Here is a 17,801-nt window from a genome sequence, read left to right as displayed (position 1 = left end):
CCGTCCGGCCAAACTGAGCTATCGGGGGAGAAGAGCCTTGGTGAGAGAGGTAAAGAAGAACCCAAAGATCACTGTGGCTGAGCTCCAGAGATGCAGTCAAGAGATGGGAGAAATTTGTAGAAAGTCAACCATCACTGCAGCCCTCCACCAGTCGGGGCTTTATGGCAGAGTGGCCCGACGGAAGCCTCTCCTCAGTGTAAGACACATGAAAGCCCGCATGGAGTTTGCTAAAAAACACCTGATGGACTCCAAGATGGTGAGAAATAAGATTCTCTGGTCTGATGAGACCAAAATAGAACTTTTTGGCCTTAATTCTAAGCGGTATGTGTGGAGAAAACCAGGCACTGCTCATCACCTGTCCAATACAGTCCCAACAGTGAAGCATGGTGGTGGCAGCATCATGCTGTGGGGGTGTTTTTCAGCTGCAGGGACAGGACGACTGGTTGCAATCGAGGGAAAGATGAATGCGGCCAAGTACAGGGATATCCTGGACAAAAACCTTCTCCAGAGTGCTCTGGACCTCAGACTGGGCCGAAGGTTTACCTTCCAACAAGACAATGACCCTAAGCACACAGCTAAAATAACGAAGGAGTGGCTTCACAACAACTCCATGACTGTTCTTGAATGGCCCAGCCAGAGCCCTGACTTAAACCCAATTGAGAATCTCTGGAGAGACCTAAAAATGGCTGTCCACCAACGTTTACCATCCAACCTGACAGAACTGGAGAGGATCTGCAAGGAGGAATGGCAGAGGATCCCCAAATCCAGGTGTGAAAGACTTGTTGCATCTTTCCCAAAAAGACTCCTGGCTGTATTAGATCAAAAGGGGGCTTCTACTAAATACTGAGCAAAGGGTCTGAATACTTAGGACCATGTGATATTTCAGTTTTTCATTTTTAATAAATCTGCAACAATGTCAACAATTCTGTGTTTTTCTGTCAGTATGGGGTGCTATGTGTACATTCATGAGGAAGAAGAATGAACTTAAATGATTTTAGCAAATGGCTGCAATATAACAAAGAGTGAAAAATTTAAGGGGGTCTGAATACTTTCCGTACCCACTGTATATATTTTATATATATATATATATATATATATATATATTATATATATATATATATAGAGATGTATATAGCAGTCTTACCCTTTGGATTTGGTGTTTGTCCTTGGCCTATATTCATGCGACTCATCTTCAATGCCATTCTGACGTTTGTACCAGTCAAACAAAGTGCGCAGTATGGAGGGTAAGCAATAGTCTGACAAAGAGCTCATTGAGCTAATTACCTGGCAAGAGAACAAAATAATATAGATATTAATACAATTAAGCTTCTGAACGATGAACAAACAATTGCAAATAGGAACTAATGTCAACAGAAAAAGGTCACTGACTAATGAGAATGATAAAAATGTATGACAATTAAACCATACACTGTAACAGCTCTAACTATAGAGGACACAGCATATGCAGATAGTGAAAGTACATTGGTGGAACTGCAATGGTGTTTTTTTTTTACTGCTGAAAGCATAGCTAGTAGACAAGCTTGCGCATAGTAATGATCAGTTGTACCTGGAGTTCAACTCTACTGCAGTTCAGCTATACTGTCTCTAACCATAATATATAAAGAAAATTGTTAGAAAGAAAATCTAGATTTCCCTAAAAATCGCACTTCAGGAATTACCAAAAAATAACCTTGCAGTATGTATTACATGTTACCCACTTGACCCCTGGAAGATTTACCCCTTTATGATTAGGCCATTCTGTGCGATACGGCTCTGCATTATTCTAATTGACAATTGCGTGGCCATGCAACGCCGTAACCAAATAAAAGTGATGTCATTTTTTTCACACAAATTGAGCTTTCCTTTTGTGGTATTTGATCACTACTGTTTTTTTTTTTTTTCTGCGCTATAAAAAAAAAAAAAAGACCGACCATTTTGAAAAAAAAAAACCTAATATTTTTTACTTTCTGCTATACAATATATTCAATAAAAAAATTAAATTTCTTCATAAATTTAGGCCAACCTGTATTCTGCTACGTCTTTAGTAGAAAAAAAAAAAAAAAAAAATTCCCAATAAGCGTATATTGATAGGTTTGCGCAAAAGTTGTAGTGTTTACAAACTATGGGATATACAGTGCCTTGCGAAAAGTACCTTTACGAACTTTTGCCACATTTCAGGCTTCAAACATAAAGATATAAAACTGTAATTTTTTGTGAAGAATCAACAACAAGTGGGACACAATCATGAAGTGGAATGAAATTTATTGGATATTTCAAACTTTGTTAACAAATAAAAAACTGAAAAATTGGCCATGCAAAATTATTCAGCCCCTTTACTTTCAGTGCAGCAAACTCTCTCTAGAAGTTCAGTGAGGATCTCTGAATGATCCAATGTTGACCTAAATGACTAATGATGATAAATAGAATCCACCTGCGTGTAATCAAGTCTCCGTATAAATGCACCTGTACTGTGATGGTCTCAGAGGTCCGTTTAAAGCACAGAGAGCATCATGAAGAACAAGGAACACACCAGGCAGGTCCGAGATACTGTTGTGGAGAAGTTTAAAGCTGGATTTGGATACAAAAAGATTTCCCAAGCTTTAAACATCCCAAGGAGCACTGTGCAAGCGATAATATTGAAATGGAAGGAGTATCAGACCAGTGCAAATCTACGAAGACCTGGCCGTCCCTCTAAACTTTCAGCTCATACAAGGAGAAGACTGATCAGAGTGGAACTTGTGACACCAACACAGTTTATCAGTGCTAAAAATATGCACAGTCACTGTACTAATGACACTGGCTGGGAAGGGGTTAAACCTCTAGGGCGATCAAAGGGTTAAATGTGTGCCAAGGCAGTGTTTTTGTTTACCGTGTCCTGCTTTTACCAAGTGAAGTGATGGATTTTCTTTCCCTGCTTTACCTAGGCAGAGCCTTGTCCTGTGTGTCTTCTCGACAATCAGTGGGTGCTGGTGGATATCCATTCGCCATCACCTGCTGATCGGCTTCTGTTGAGAAAAATCACTGCAAAAGCAACGCTCCCCTACCTGGTGGTGCAGGATACGTATACATATATATCTATATTTTCTGCGCAACGCAGGCACCCCTGTAACAGTAAATCTGCAATGGGACAGTCAGCAAGTTAAAGGATAAGTGCACCTTTGCAAATAAATAAATGTACATATTTTGCAGGAAAAATTTATGTATTTATTGATTTTTTTCACAGAGGCCTGCAGAGCGATCAGTGGATTGTGAGTGCAACGTCAGGCTCCTGCAGACACTGCCTACAGCTCTGTGCCCATACACCTGTACAAACTGCCAGTGTCAGAGATGTAGGCAGTGGCAATACATGTACAAGGGCGCTCATAAAAACCATTGCAGTCCATTAAGAACTACAAGCTGTGGAAAATGGGACTTGTAGCTTCTTTATTCACAGATGTGTGGGTGGAGCCCCGCCAGGGGCGTAACTACAGGGGTTGCAAAGGTTGCAATTGCAACCGGGCCCCATGCGGCTCTCCTGTACACCTGGATAGGAGGGGGTGGCGGGGGCAGCATGTAGAGAAATCATTGTTCTCCTTTTTCTTCCTGTAGCTGTAGGAGGAAAATAGAGGAGATTGGTTCCCCTGTATGCTGCCCCCCGCCACTCCTCCTATCCAGTTCACTTGTGTTCTGCTGTCTCTGGGCCCCTGTGTGCTCCCCTGCCCCCCCCACTGTGCTCCCTCTCCTGCTGACTGCTGCAGTGGATGTGTCACAATAGAGAAACAGGAAGGGCTCTGTAAATATGTAGTTTATCAGCTCCTTCCTTTTCTGAATGGACAGAGTCATAGTCAGTGATATTGTAAAAAAAATAAAATAAATAATAATACAATTAAAATACCATAAAATAAAAACTACCTACACTAGTGAGTGAACTTCCAGGATCGCAAAGGTCACACTTGCGACCGGGCCCTGGCATTCCACCACCGTGGGGAGGCCCCAAAATGGCAGGAAGGGGGCCCACTGCAGAACTTGTGAGAGGGCCTCGCTGCGGGACTGTAATAAAGGGCCCCGCAACGAGAGTAAAGGGCCCCAGGATCAGTGGGAAGAGCCCCAGGCTTGAAAGGAAGAGCCCCGGCCAGAGGTCCGGGGGGCCCTTCATGGTTTCTTGCACCGGGGCCCTGAAGGTTCTATTTACACCTCTGAACCCCGCACAAACACACTAATTTTAAAATGTGACAACGGCTGTAGGGGAGAGGAACCCCCCGCCTACTGTCACCGAGGAAGGGGTGAGGAGGAGAGTGGAGCGGAAGCTGGAACATGTTACACTTTCCAAAGAGGTTTAACATGTTCTACAAGATTAACTTAGCTTTTATTGAGCATTTCACTCTTGCAGTAGAGGGCGCTGCAAAGGATTTTTTTTTTGTAATTCCTGGAGTTGGGCTTTAAATTACAGTTGTGTGTTAACAGATCAAATGAAAACAGTGCTTTTCAGAGTTCCTCTTTATGACTCCAGTAAAAGCCAGTAGTTCTTTTTAGACTTAACCGGTTGCCGACCGCCGCACGACTATATACTGCGGCGGTCAGCCCCGGCCAGGCAGAGTGACGTACCGGTACGTCACTTCCTTGTGAACCAATAGCGGGCGAGCGCGCCCCCGTGGAGGCGCGCGCCCGCCACGGCTCGTTCACAGGGAAGTTAGTGCGTGTGACCGGCGGACTCGATGTCCGCCGGTCACTCGCCGATCGTCGGTACAGAGGAAGAAAGTCAGGCGGCTCATGTAAACAAGCCGCCTGTCATTCTCCCCTGTGTAGAAACAGTGATCAGACGGTTCTACTATGTACTAGTAGCCACAGCCAATCACAGTAGAAAGCACGCCCCTATGGACACACACAGCCCCTCCCTCTCAAATAAAGTTAACCCCTTCACTGCCAGTGAAATTTACAGTAACAGTGCATATATATAGCACTGATTACTGTAGAAATGTCACTGGTAACCCCAAAAGTGTCAAAAATGTCAGTCAAGGGTCCGATCTGTCCGCCCCAATGTCACAGTACCGCAAAAAAAGAATCGCAGATCGCCGCCATTACGCGTTAGGCTCCATGTACACGGGACGTTGTTAAAAGTCCCTTTGAATGCTGGAATTTTTAGGACGTTTGAAACGTCCGTTCAGTCGCGTTTGTACCCGCGTTTAGTGGGCGTTTAGGGGCGTTTAGGGGCGTTTGCGTTTAGAACCATTCCTAGAGGTCAATAAAATTATTCCCCTTTAAAATGAAAAAACGTGAACGCTAAACGCGGGTGATCGCGTTCGGACGCGTTCAGACGCGTTCGGACGCGTTCGGACGCGTTCGGACGCGTTCGGACGCGTTTGTGCGTTTGAAACGCCGGGAAACACACGTTCGAACGCAAATAATTGCGTTCTAAAAAAAGTCCCTGAACGCAACTGCCTGCAAATGACTGTAAACGACCTGGTGTACATGGACAGATAAGATAAAATGTAGGAGGGTTCAGGGGCTTCTGAAAAAAACGCCCAACTGCTCCTAAACGGCCATTTCCAGCGTCCCGTGTACATGGAGCCTTAAAAAAAAAACAACAAAAATGACAAAAATCTTTCCCTTTGTTAGTAAAGTTAATAACTTTTGCGCAAACCAATCAAAATACGCTTTTTGCGATTTTTTTTACCAAGCATATGTAGCATAAAACAAATTTTGATTTTTACATTTTTTTTTTCGGAATTTCATATAAAAAAATGTGAAAAATATTGTTATTTTTGCAAAATTGACGCTCTTTTTTTGTTTATACCGCATGATCAAAAAATCGCACAGGTGATCAAATACCACCAAAACAAAGTTCTGTTTGTGGGAAAAAAAGGTACAGCGTTGCACGACCGCGCAATGGTCTGTTAAAGTCACGCAGTGCCGAATCGCAAAATACCCCCTGGTCTTTTAGCAGCCAAATCCTCCGGGGCTTAAGTGGTTAAAGATACTCTTCTCATCCTGTAAAGGCAGGCAGTGTTCTAATAATATACAGAATTAAAAAGGCACATTGCAGACTGTCTATTATGTGTGACATACAGCATACTGCCAGCAGCAAGGCATAATTCCGGAAAATGATTTCATTCATAAATAAAGAATGTCATACATAATGAAGCAGGTTTAGAGCAAGCTCTGTGTTTTACCTATACAGATGATGCTATACAGTCGGAATAAAGGTCAGCATGAACGCAAGATCTATATGTACATAGGCGCTCTCCTCTCTTTTAAGTGCCTGCAGGAAGGAAGGGTGGGATTTTAATAAAACCTGACGCTCAGTGAACAGGAAGGGAGGGAAGTCTAGTAAGCAAGCTGGTGGCGCAACCCATTCATTTATTGGAAGTAAACCCAATGGAGAGATGAATCCTGACTCTGTGCTGGTGCTGGAAGGGAGGGCTCTCTTCTATAAATATGTCCTTGTTGCAGTTAATGAGCATGTTCTTCCATCATAAATGAACTACTTACAGTCCAGGAATATCAAATCCAGGCAGGAAAAAAAAAAAAAAACACTCGTAGCCTTATATTTATGTAAAAATCAAATGCCATTGATGCAGCTACCTTCTGAATGTTTGTCTTCACAATTTTAATGTACTGTACAGTTGGAGACAAATTAGCTTTCACATTCTAGTACTAAAACTATCAGTGAAGGATTAGAAATATTTTGTTTAAACCACATGGAACAGAATGATAAACCTAAAGAATCCATAAACTAATATACACAGTATGTTAGCCAAGTGCCTAATTTATACGTGCATTAGAGGATTTGTCAGCAGTTTTAAAATCTTAAAGCGGAGTTCCACCCAAAACTGTAAGTCCTGCTTAAAGGACTCCTCACCCCCTTACATGCCACATTTGGCATTTCATTTTTTTTTTGGGGGGGTACCTAGTTTTGACAGGTATCCAGCTCCCACTTCCGCTCTTGTTGTCTAGGTGACTCGAACGGAAGTTCTCCTCTCCCCCTCCCTCCCTGCAATCGACTGGGACACGTCACAGGTCCCAGAAGATTGCCCAGGCATTGAGGAGGCGCAGACTGCAGATCAAACAGAGGCTAAGATGGCAGCTTCCTTGGTTGTAAAAGATGAGAGGGTTTAGTTCTGCTTTAAACTGGTGCTAAAGGCTTAGGGTTTGTTTCCTGCATTGCCTGCTTATGGGGGGACACACATAGTCTGTGCTCAAAGCTAGGAGTGTTCATGTCTCTGGACACACATAGCCTAGCTCGGGATGGAACCCGCCCGACTGCCCCCAAAGCAAGCAGCTTGCTATGGGGGCAGACACAGAAAATAAGGAGCGGAAAGTGCTGGCAGGGGACCTCACAAGAGGAGGTTCGGGGGCTGCTCTGTGCAATACCATTGCACAGAGCATGTACAGTAAGTATAACATGTTTGTTATTTTAGTCTCCATTCACACTGGTACGACTTGTCAGGCGACTTGGTCAGCGCCTTCACAGGTCGCCCCCTAAGTCGGAGCGACGTAGTGTGAACCGAGCCTAAAAGAGAAGTGCAGGATCCAAAAAAAAATTATAAATAAACAAACATTTATACTTACCAAGTTGGCTGCAGCCAGCTTATCTCTCAGGCTCTGAGCACAGAGTGGTGACTGTCAGTCACAGGGTCTATGCTCTGCCCCTTCAGCAATCACTGAAGCGCCGGACTGTGGAGGGGGTGGGAGCGGCTGACTCAGGCTCTCAGCAGTGTGCTGACAGGCTGAGCCAGCTGCCAGTCAGGTAAATGGGTGGATCCTGATATTATTGTCGGGATGCCTACAGAGCCTGGACCGGCTCTGTGTGACGTCAGCCAACAGTGGGCTTCAGCCTGCTGTCGGCTGCATCTGGGTCACAGTAGTGCAGAACTAAGTGCACTGCTGTGATCCAAAGGAGTTTATAAAAAAAAAAAAACTTTATGAACACTTTAATAGCAGACAGCCTGTGGTTCCAGCTCCTATGCAGGACTTTCATAAAAAAAAAAAAAAAAAAAAGTTCAAAAAGGCTATGTTGCCCAAAGCCACCAATCAAACTGCTCATTTCTGATACACTTGGGAGACTAACATATTGAATCTAACAGATGGTTGTTGGGCAACAGAGCCAGTACTTATGAAAAGGTACTCTATTAATTACACATCTTCTGTAATTCTAATATCAGTAAAAGCCAACTGGCTCCTATTAATAATCGGATCTAATATGAACCGTGTTTTCATTTATTGTTATCAAATCTGAACATAGATAGATCCAGGTATATTTGCCAATGTCATACACGAGTTTCCTGCAGAGTAGAGCAATGTCTGTGCTTGGCTGATTCTCTTATCTCAGTACAAACCATGTATTTAAACACTGAACTAAAAATAATATGCTCAGCGATATCTTACAATCAATTTCGCTGTAGTAGTTGTTCAGAAAGGATGTGAACTGTACTATCCATATTAAGGAGAGTTGCTGGTGTGACATAACTATAGAATACACTGCAAATACACAAATCACTCTCCTAAATAAGAACTGTTGGCAGGATTAGATGCCAAGTTTAGGGAAAATACTGTTAGGTCAATCACGACCAATAAGGTACCAGCAAAAGCACACTTACAGTAACCAATTAGATAAGAGAAGATAAATACTTTAATGTCATTGCAAACAAGTTTACAATGAAATTACTTTATAAAAAAAAGTTGTCCCAAAAAAAGCAACAACAACATTGTACACTTGTGTCTTCTCCACACTGACGTATCACCACTTTAGAAATTCCAGATCTCACTGTCTGTTCATGAGTGCCATTGTTCTGATTCTCCAGCCAAGTTCCACTGATGACATTACTGGTCCTGTAGATTTGTGTACAGACAGTATTATATTGTTGCTTCCTGTCACTTCCCAGATGTCCCGGGGAGGACAGTGTAAAGACTGCACGGTGCATATTCTCCCAAAATACAAAAATAAAGTGCAGGTTATTTCTCAACAGCATTCATTCTTCCACCTGAAGCTGAATTGTAGTGTACACAAACACCCTCCATTGTCCCTCCTCACCCGATCATCGTGCAATTAAAAGGACTTCAACTGAATGGTTTTATTTTCCAGAAATACCTCTTTTGAGTCCAATTGACATTGTTACTTGGCGTCTCTGCTGCTATTTGCTTCCAGTTTAGTGGGAGGGGGTGGCAGGCTTCTATTAATATCACAGCATTCTCCCTCTGACCTTTTTTAAAAGCAATACAGTAAACCCCCCTCCATTGCGGGGGTTACGTTCCGGACCCAGCCGCGAAAAGTGAAATTCCGCGAAATAGAAGAACCCTATTAAAATGCATTGTAGGCATGTTTATTTTACTGTCACTGTACGTGTAAAAGCATTTTAAGGTCTTTTAACACACTTTTAAAACAATAGAAACTAATTTAAACACATAAAAGATACTAAGAGACAGAGCAAGAGCTGTGAAAAACACAAAAATATTTCATTTTTAATGATTTATATAGTAAAATAACATTACAAAAAAAAACGTGAATTACCAGGACCGCAAAAACTGAACCGCGATGGAGCGGGGGATTACTGTATATCAGTGGTGGCCCGTCCATTGGGAGCACAGGAGCGCCGCCCCCCCCCCCCCCCATCCATGCATCCAGCCCCCTAATCTACATGCAGGGGGCGCCAGATGCATGGAGTCCAATGGGGGTTTTTTTTAAGCACCTGATTAGAGCCAGAGGTTCTAATAGAAACATAGAAACATAGAATGTGTCGGCAGATAAGAACCATTTGGCCCATCTAGTCTGCCCAATATATCTGAATCCTATGAATAGTCCCTGGCCCTATCTTATATGAAGGATAGCCTTATGCCTATCCCATGCATGCTTAAACTCCTTCACTGTATTTGCAGCTACCACTTCTGCAGGAAGGTTATTCCATGCATCCACTACTCTCTCAGTAAAGTAATACTTCCTCATATTACTTTTAAACCTTTGCCCCTCTAATTTAAAACTGTGTCCTCTTGTGGTAGTTTTTCTTCTTTTAAATATGCTCTCCTCCTTTACCGAGTTGATTCCCTTTATGTATTTAAAAGTTTCTATCATATCCCCTCTGTCTCTTCTTTCTTCCAAGCTATACATGTTAAGGTCCTTAAACCTTTCCTGGTAAGTTTTTTCCTGCAATCCCATGTACTAGTTTAGTAGCTCTTCTCTGAACTCTCTCTAGAGTATCTATATCCTTCTGGAGATATGGCCTCCAGTACTGCGCACAATACTCCAAGTGAGGTCTCACCAGTGTTCTGTACAGCGGCATAAGCACTTCTCTCTTTCTACTGCTTATACCTCTCCCTATACATCCAAGCAGTCTGCTGGCATTTCGTGCTGCTCTATTACATTGTCTTCCCACCTTTAAGTCTTCTGAAATAATTACTCCTAAATCCCTTTCCTCAGATACTGAGGTCAGGACTGTGTCAAATATTCTATATTCTGCCCTTGGGTTTTTACGCCCCAGGTGCATTATCTTGCACTTATCCACATTAAATTTCAGTTGCCAGAGTTCTGACCATTCTTTTCGTTTTCCTAAATCCTTAGGCTTGAAAAAAAGGGTGGGGGTGGGCCCCTGGGCCCCACCCAGTTGTGTGACAATAGCGAAACAATATTCACTATTGCCACACTGATTCTCCTCCCGGCCAATCAGGAATCGGGTCCTGAGACCTGTTTCCCAATTGGCCCAAAGGAGAAGGCAAGCTATTTGCCAAGAAGGGGGGAGGAGATGACCGCGTAGAAGGGACATGAAGGAGCCTGAGGGAGAAGCCGCCGCCTGTCATTCTGGAGGTTTAAGGTAAGTAAGCTGACTATCTGGCGGGCGGGGGGAGAGATGTGTTGGGGCAGGCTGGAGTGATATGGGGGGGGGGAGGGGGGATAGGTCCCTCTGCTGCCCCCCTGACTGATGGAGCACCAGCCACCACTGATGAAAGAACAAATCCACAGGATCCATTTAGATGTTCATGCCCCACCCTGCTGGCCCTGGGTGCTTCAGACTTTAGCTGAGCATTCTGCTGATTGGTTGCTTTGTCATTTACCATTAAGGCCCCATGCACACGGGGCGTTAGAAAAAACGTACGTCAAAGTTAGTTCTGACGCCGGAAAAAGCAGCTGTAAAAACGTGCTTTCAGTAGCTTTTTCCATTGGCGTTATTGCACGTTTTGCCACGTTGCTTTTAGCAGCGTTTTTTTTTCTTCCATTCAAAATCAATGGTTCCCTATGGGAGCCTATTGATTTGAATGGAGGTCGCACCGCAACACCGCAAGACGGATCCGACTTGCGGGGCGACTTGCGCTGTGAGAATCTTGAGGGGGAACTCCACGCCAAAATGGGAAAAAAACGGCGTGGGGTCCCCCCCAGGGTTCCAAACCAGGCCCTTCGGGTCTGTTATGGAATTTGAGGGTAGCCCCATGCCGAAAAAACGGCATGGGGTCCCCCCCAAAATCCATACCAAACCCTTATCCGAGCATGCAGCCCGGCAAGCCAGGAAAGGGGAGGGGACGAGCGAGCGGCCCCACCCCCCCTGGACCACACCAGGCCACATGCCCTCAACATGGGGGGGTGTTGGTGCTTTGGGGCAGGGGGAGCTCTGCACCCCCCACCTCAAAGCACCTTGCCCCCATGTTGATGAGGACAAGGGCCTCATCCCCACAACCCTGGCCGGTGGTTGTGGGGGTCTGCGGGCAGGGGGCTCATCGGAATCTGGAAGCCCCCTTTAACAAGGGGGCACCCCAGATCCCGGACCCCCTCCCTATGTGAATGGGTATGGGGTACACTGTACCCCTACCCATTCACCCCATAAAAGGCAGTGTATGGAAATAACGACAAGAGACGTTTTGGAAAGTTTATTAAAAATCTTCATCCGACTCTTCTTGTCTTCTCCTCTCCGGGGTCTTCTCCGGGGTCTTCTGCTCTTTTGCTGTCCGCCCTTCTTGTCTTCTCCTCTCCGGGGTCTTCTCCGGGGTCTTCTGCTCTTTTGCTCTCCGCCCTTCTTGTCTTCTCCTCTCCGGGGTCTTCTGCTCTTTTGCTGTCCCCCTCTTCTTGTGTTCTTGTCTCCGGGGTCTTCTGCTGTCCCCTCTTCTGCTGTCCTCTCTTCTTTTCTTCTCCTCTCCGGTCTTCTGCTCTTTTGCTGTCGGCTGTCTTCTTCCTCCGGTCCTCCTCCGACGACGTCTCCGCTGATTATGCCTATCTCCGGTCTCTTCAGCTTATTATATAGCCATTAGGGGCGTGGCCCCGATGACGTCATCTGGAGGCCCCGCCCCCTCATGTCACATATGACGTCATCTGTGACATGAGGGGGCGGGGCCTCCAGATGACATCATCGGGGCCACGCCCCTAATGGCTATATAATAAGCTGAAGAGACCGGAGATAGGCATAATCAGCGGAGACGTCGTCGGAGGAGGGCCGGAGGAAGAAGACAGCCGACAGCAAAAGAGCAGAAGACCGGAGAGGAGAAGAAAAGAAGAGAGGACAGCAGAAGAGGGGACAGCAGAAGACCCCGGAGACAAGAACACAAGAAGAGGGGGACAGCAAAAGAGCAGAAGACCCCGGAGAGGAGAAGACAAGAAGGGCGGACAGCAAAAGAGCAGAAGACCCCGGAGAAGACCCCGGAGAGGAGAAGACAAGAAGAGTCGGATGAAGATTTTTAATAAACTTTCCAAAACGTCTCTTGTCGTTATTTCCATACACTGCCTTTTATGGGGTGAATGGGTAGGGGTACAGTGTACCCCATACCCATTCACATAGGGAGGGGGTCCGGGATCTGGGGTGCCCCCTTGTTAAAGGGGGCTTCCAGATTCCGATGAGCCCCCTGCCCGCAGACCCCCACAACCACCGGCCAGGGTTGTGGGGATGAGGCCCTTGTCCTCATCAACATGGGGGCAAGGTGCTTTGAGGTGGGGGGTGCAGAGCTCCCCCTGCCCCAAAGCACCAACACCCCCCCATGTTGAGGGCATGTGGCCTGGTGTGGTCCGGGGGGGTGGGGCCGCTCGCTCGTCCCCTCCCCTTTCCTGGCCTGCCGGGCTGCATGCTCGGTTAAGGGTCTGGTATGGATTTTGGGGGGGACCCCACGCCGTTTTTTCGGCATGGGGCTACCCTCAAATTCCATAACAGACCCGAAGGGCCTGGTTTGGAACCCTGGGGGGGACCCCACGCCGTTTTTTTCCCATTTTGGCGTGGCGTTCCCCCTCAAGATTCCCACAGCGCAAGTCACCCCGCAAGTCGGATCCGACTTGCGGTGTTGCGGTGCGACCTCCATTCAAATCAATAGGATCCCATAGGGAACCATTGATTTTGAATGGAAGAAAAAAAAACGTATAACGTGGCTTAACGCACGTTAAGCAACGTTATAGCAAAGTTATTCAGCTTTTAGCAGCGTCAGGCGTTTTTAACGCTGTAACGCTGGTCCTTAGAACGCGCAGGTGGTGGGTTCTTGTTGCAGCCTAAAAACGCCTAAGCCACTTACAGCTCAAAAACGTCTGAGTGTGCATGAGGCCATAGAATAACATGGAGGGGCGTTTTTAGGCTGCAAAAAGAAAACGCCTGACGCTGCTTACAGCGGCGTTAAAAACGTCCCGTGTGCATGGGGCCTAAAAGGGATGCTGAGGATGTGTTCTTTCAAAAAAATGCTAGGGAACAAATTGACTGAAGGTACAGCAAACTAGCAGCTGTGAGGGGGAAGTCACCGACTTTATGACTCGGAGGGAGAAGCAATTGAGGGGGAGAAGAGGAATTGAAGTTAACCAAACAGGAAATTGGGGTAGGCTCAAGATGGCTGCTGCAACTTCAAAGGGTTTCATTGCGGAGGTGCAAATCTGAGGAAAATGGAGAGTAATCAATTCAAAGGCTTGCTAACAGTGTGGGGAAAAAGATAAGGCTGGAGTTGCAAATTTGTTTAGGGCAAACTGACATTATCTGCACGTCACCCCCTCAGGCATGCATACCTTCCCTCACTGCTTCTCTTCTGCAGCAATCCTGCCTGTCCAAAGTTGTGTCACAGCTTAGATAGGGAATAATGTCATATTTTGACTAAAGCTTGCTATAGATGGAGCGATTTTCTTTTCTGCACGCTCGATTCTCCCATCAACACTGACTGTGTCCCCCCCCCTTACCCACAAAGTGATTGTGTTCTCCTGGCTGGGGGGGGGGGGGGGGGAGAAGCAGTCCAGGCTGGGAGAACACACAGTGATTATCGCTAGCCACTATAGCTGCTTGCAACAATATCAATAGAAATCCAACAGGCTGGTTGTACCTGAGTTGATAGATTAGCCTGCCATACATAGTTCAAACCTCAGCTGGTCTCAATGGTTAGCACTTATGCCCCGAGACACTGGAGTCATCATTTCGAATGCCAACCATGACGCTATCTGCCTGGAGTTTGTATGTTCTCCTTGTGCCAGCTTGGGTTTCCTCCGGGTATCCCGATATCCTTTTACACTCCAAAGACATGCTGTCTAAATTGGCTCTAGTATGTGTATGCGTGAATGCGAGTTAGGAGCCTTAGATTGTAAGCTCCTTGAGGGCAGGTACTTCTGTGAATGTACAATATATATGTAAAGTGCTGTGTAAATTGTCGGTGCTATAAAAATTTTGGTAATAAACATCCCCCCCCCCCCAAATGTGACAGCGGTCAGGCACGGTGCACAGCTGCTCAAGCCTGAACACTATGACATTGCGCAGGTCACATACTCCCCTATACCTAAAAGCTTTGCTCTGTTAGAGTTCCTTGAATGCAGCGAGGTAGCAAGGAAGCATATATGCTTGGGGCTTGGACTATGTAGCTGAATGGGTAAAGTTAAAGTATCTAACTTTTACAGGATACATTAAAAATTGTACATAATTTTAGTAAATGATGGCCCCATTCACTCCTGAACACTTGGTCGGGTGAAGCACAACACTCAAGATAACGAATACCATTATTCCCAATAGATCCATTCACACTTGAGAGTTGTGTCACTTGCCATCCATCACGTGTAGCTTGAAGTACATGAGCTTCTTTATGCATTTTTAGCCCTCAGACAAAAATCTTTCCCTTAGTTACTAAACACAACTTTTGCGCAAACCAATCAAAATACGCTTTTTGCAATTTTTTTTTACCAAACATATGTAGCATAAAACAAATTGGCCTAAAATGTTAAAAAATTTTGATTTTTACATTTTTTTGGGGGGAATTTTTAATATAAAAAAATGTGAAAAATATTGTTATTTTTTGCAAAATTGATGCTATTTTTTTGTTTATAGCGCATGATCAAAAAATCGCACAGGTGATCAAATACTACCAAAAGAAAGCTCTGTTTGTGGGGAAAAAAAGGACGTCAAATTTGTTTAGGTACAGCGTCGCACGACCGCGCAATTATCCGTTAAAGTCACGCAGTGCTGAATCGCAAAATAGGCCCTGGTCAGGAAGGGGGTAAAATCTTCCGGGGCTTAAGCGGTTAACAAAAGTCCCTGAAAAAAAATGCTTGTTTACATGTGTCTTTCAGGTGCTCCTATTTAAATGTCTATGGGTGCCAAAAACTGGTGATTCTGCTTGTCCGGCTATGCTCACGCTAAGTGTGATTGGGCGCCATCTCTCTGCACCTTCTCATCGCTTGGACTCGCAGCTTTCAAGCAGTAAACTCTGTTAATTCCTTTTTTTTTATATGTGCAGTTTGAAATACCCAGGTTTATGATTGGATTACTTTACTGCTGTCAACAATCACTTCCCCTGCTTTCCACATGGACTTGTAGAGGACTGTAAAAGTGACTTTATTGCTGCATTTTCTCAACCAGAAGGAAGAATTTCTGCCAGAAGACTCACAAGCAGCTCTTCAATATAAACAGCTTGCTTGCAAAAAGAGAATTCAGTGACAGGCCTGCTGCTCCAAAGTCCAATCTTACTTCAGTCCTCTCTAAGGCAGCCCAAGGATGAGGCAGTTTTTTGTTTTGTTGAATGTAAAAAAACTGACCCGATTTCCCCATCCACACACTCGATGTGAATGGGGGAATCCGCACCACTGAGTCTTTATATTCTGACAGCGGGGAAACTGAGTGAGGGAAATCTGACAGGGCGGTTGTACAGAATTACTGTACAAATTCCCTGCCTTTATAAGAAATTCCAATCACGTTATAATAATACAGCACCCAGTTCACCACACAGACGATCCGCAAAGTCCTGAATTTAGGCACCTCGTCCAACTCTTACAGCAATTCACTTCTATCCAGGCTCACACAACATGAGTAAACCTATCCACTAGTCGCAAACAGAATCTAATATTGCCTTTTGCAGCTAAACATTATATTGCTCAGGCAGGGGGCACAACATTCACCATGTTATAGGGCAGCCCTCAAAATTTCCACTTGCCTGCTAGCATTAGGCGACTGGAAATAAGCGGAGGGCGAGTGTGCAGTTGCATTGGAGGGGGGGGGGGGTGAGCGCCCTCGGCAGGCAGGGTTGAACGGGTGTCGATTCTCCTCCTAGCCTCCTGTCATTCTCTAAGCAGGGCCTGGCATATAGCGGAAGTCGGCAAAGAACTAGATGAGGTGGGGGTGGGGAGGGGGATTGGGTGGAAGCTACCAAAGTTACATTTTTCTATTAACCACTTCTGGACTGAAAGATTTTCCCCCTTCATGACCAGGCCATTTTTTGCGAATCGGCACTGCGCTACTTTAACAAATTTGTGGTTTCCAACGCTGTACCCAAATAAAATCGACGTCCTTTTTTTCACACAAACAGAGCTTTCTTTTGGAGGTATTTGATCACCTGTGCAATTTTTATTTTTTGTGCTATAAACAAAAAAAGAGCGACAATTCTGAAAAAAAACAAACAAACAATATTTTTCAAATTCTGCTATATAACATTCTCAAAAAAAGTAAAAAAAAAAAAATCGAATTTTTTCATCATTTTAGGCCAACTTGTATTCTGCTACAAGTTCTTGGTAAATAAAATCCCAATAAGTGTATTTTGATTGGTTTGCACAAAAATGATTCTGTCTACAAACTAGGGGAGAGGTTTATGTCATTTTTATTTATTTATTTTTTACTAGTAATGGCGGCAATCAGCTATTTTTAGTGGGACTGCGACATTGCGGCAGACAGATCGAACCCCTGACATTTTTGACACTTTTGGGGGGACCAGTGACAGTACTACAGTAATCAGTGCTAAACATATGCACGGTTACTGTAATAATGACATTGGCAGGGAAGGGGTTAACCCAGGGGCGATAAAAAGGTTAAGTATAACCATAGGGGGTGTTTTCTAACTGTGGGGTGTTTTCAAACTGTGGGGTGTTTTCAAACTGTGGGGTGTTTTCAAACTGTGGGGTGTTTTCAAACTGTGGGGTGTTTTCAAACTGTGGGGTGTTTTCAAACTGTGGGGTGTTTTTCAAACTGTGGGGTGTTTTCAAACTGTGGGGTGTTTTTCAAACTGTGGGGTGTTTTTTAAACTGTGGGGTGTTTTTAAACTGTGGGGTGGGGGCGTGTAAAATCAATACAGAGACCTGTGTTCCTAAATAGGAGGAATACAGGAGCTCTGGATTGATTGCTGAGAGAACAACAGGTATGGAGATTCGCGGAAACCTGCCGCTGTATAACTGCGGCGGCTGGTCGGCAAGTGGTTAACAAGCTGGTGATTGGTTGTTCGGACACCTAGCAGCCAATCACCAGCTTGTTAACTGGAAAAATTTACTTTTGCAGCTCCAGCTCCCCTGCCCAGTGCTGTGCTCCGCTGTAAGTCTCTCTGCATCCTAAATCATTGATTTCATTGGTTTTCATTTTTTTAATGCTATATTTAATATAGCATTAAAATATTTACTTAAAGCGGAGTTCCACCCTAAAATT

At 44.9% G+C, this 17,801-nt stretch overlaps 1 protein-coding gene across 2 annotated transcripts in view; it reads right to left on the bottom strand.

Annotated features, from left to right (window-relative positions):
* The window catches only part of FRY (FRY microtubule binding protein), a 364,889-nt gene that overhangs the window by 220,907 nt on the left and 126,181 nt on the right, over positions 1–17,801 (bottom strand). For both annotated transcript variants that reach the window (XM_082244584.1, XM_082244585.1), the window contains exon 4: positions 1,145–1,284. In XM_082244584.1, coding sequence (XP_082100710.1) covers positions 1,145–1,284 — 140 coding nt within the window. The remainder of the gene's footprint in view (positions 1–1,144; positions 1,285–17,801) is intronic.

Source organism: Pelophylax lessonae (genome assembly GCF_965119305.1).
Source record: "Pelophylax lessonae genome assembly, chromosome: 2".
NCBI classification, from domain to species: Eukaryota; Metazoa; Chordata; class Amphibia; order Anura; family Ranidae; genus Pelophylax; species Pelophylax lessonae.
The sequence above is the reverse complement of the archived record's forward strand: the minus strand, read 5'-3'. Positions and strand labels throughout refer to the sequence as shown.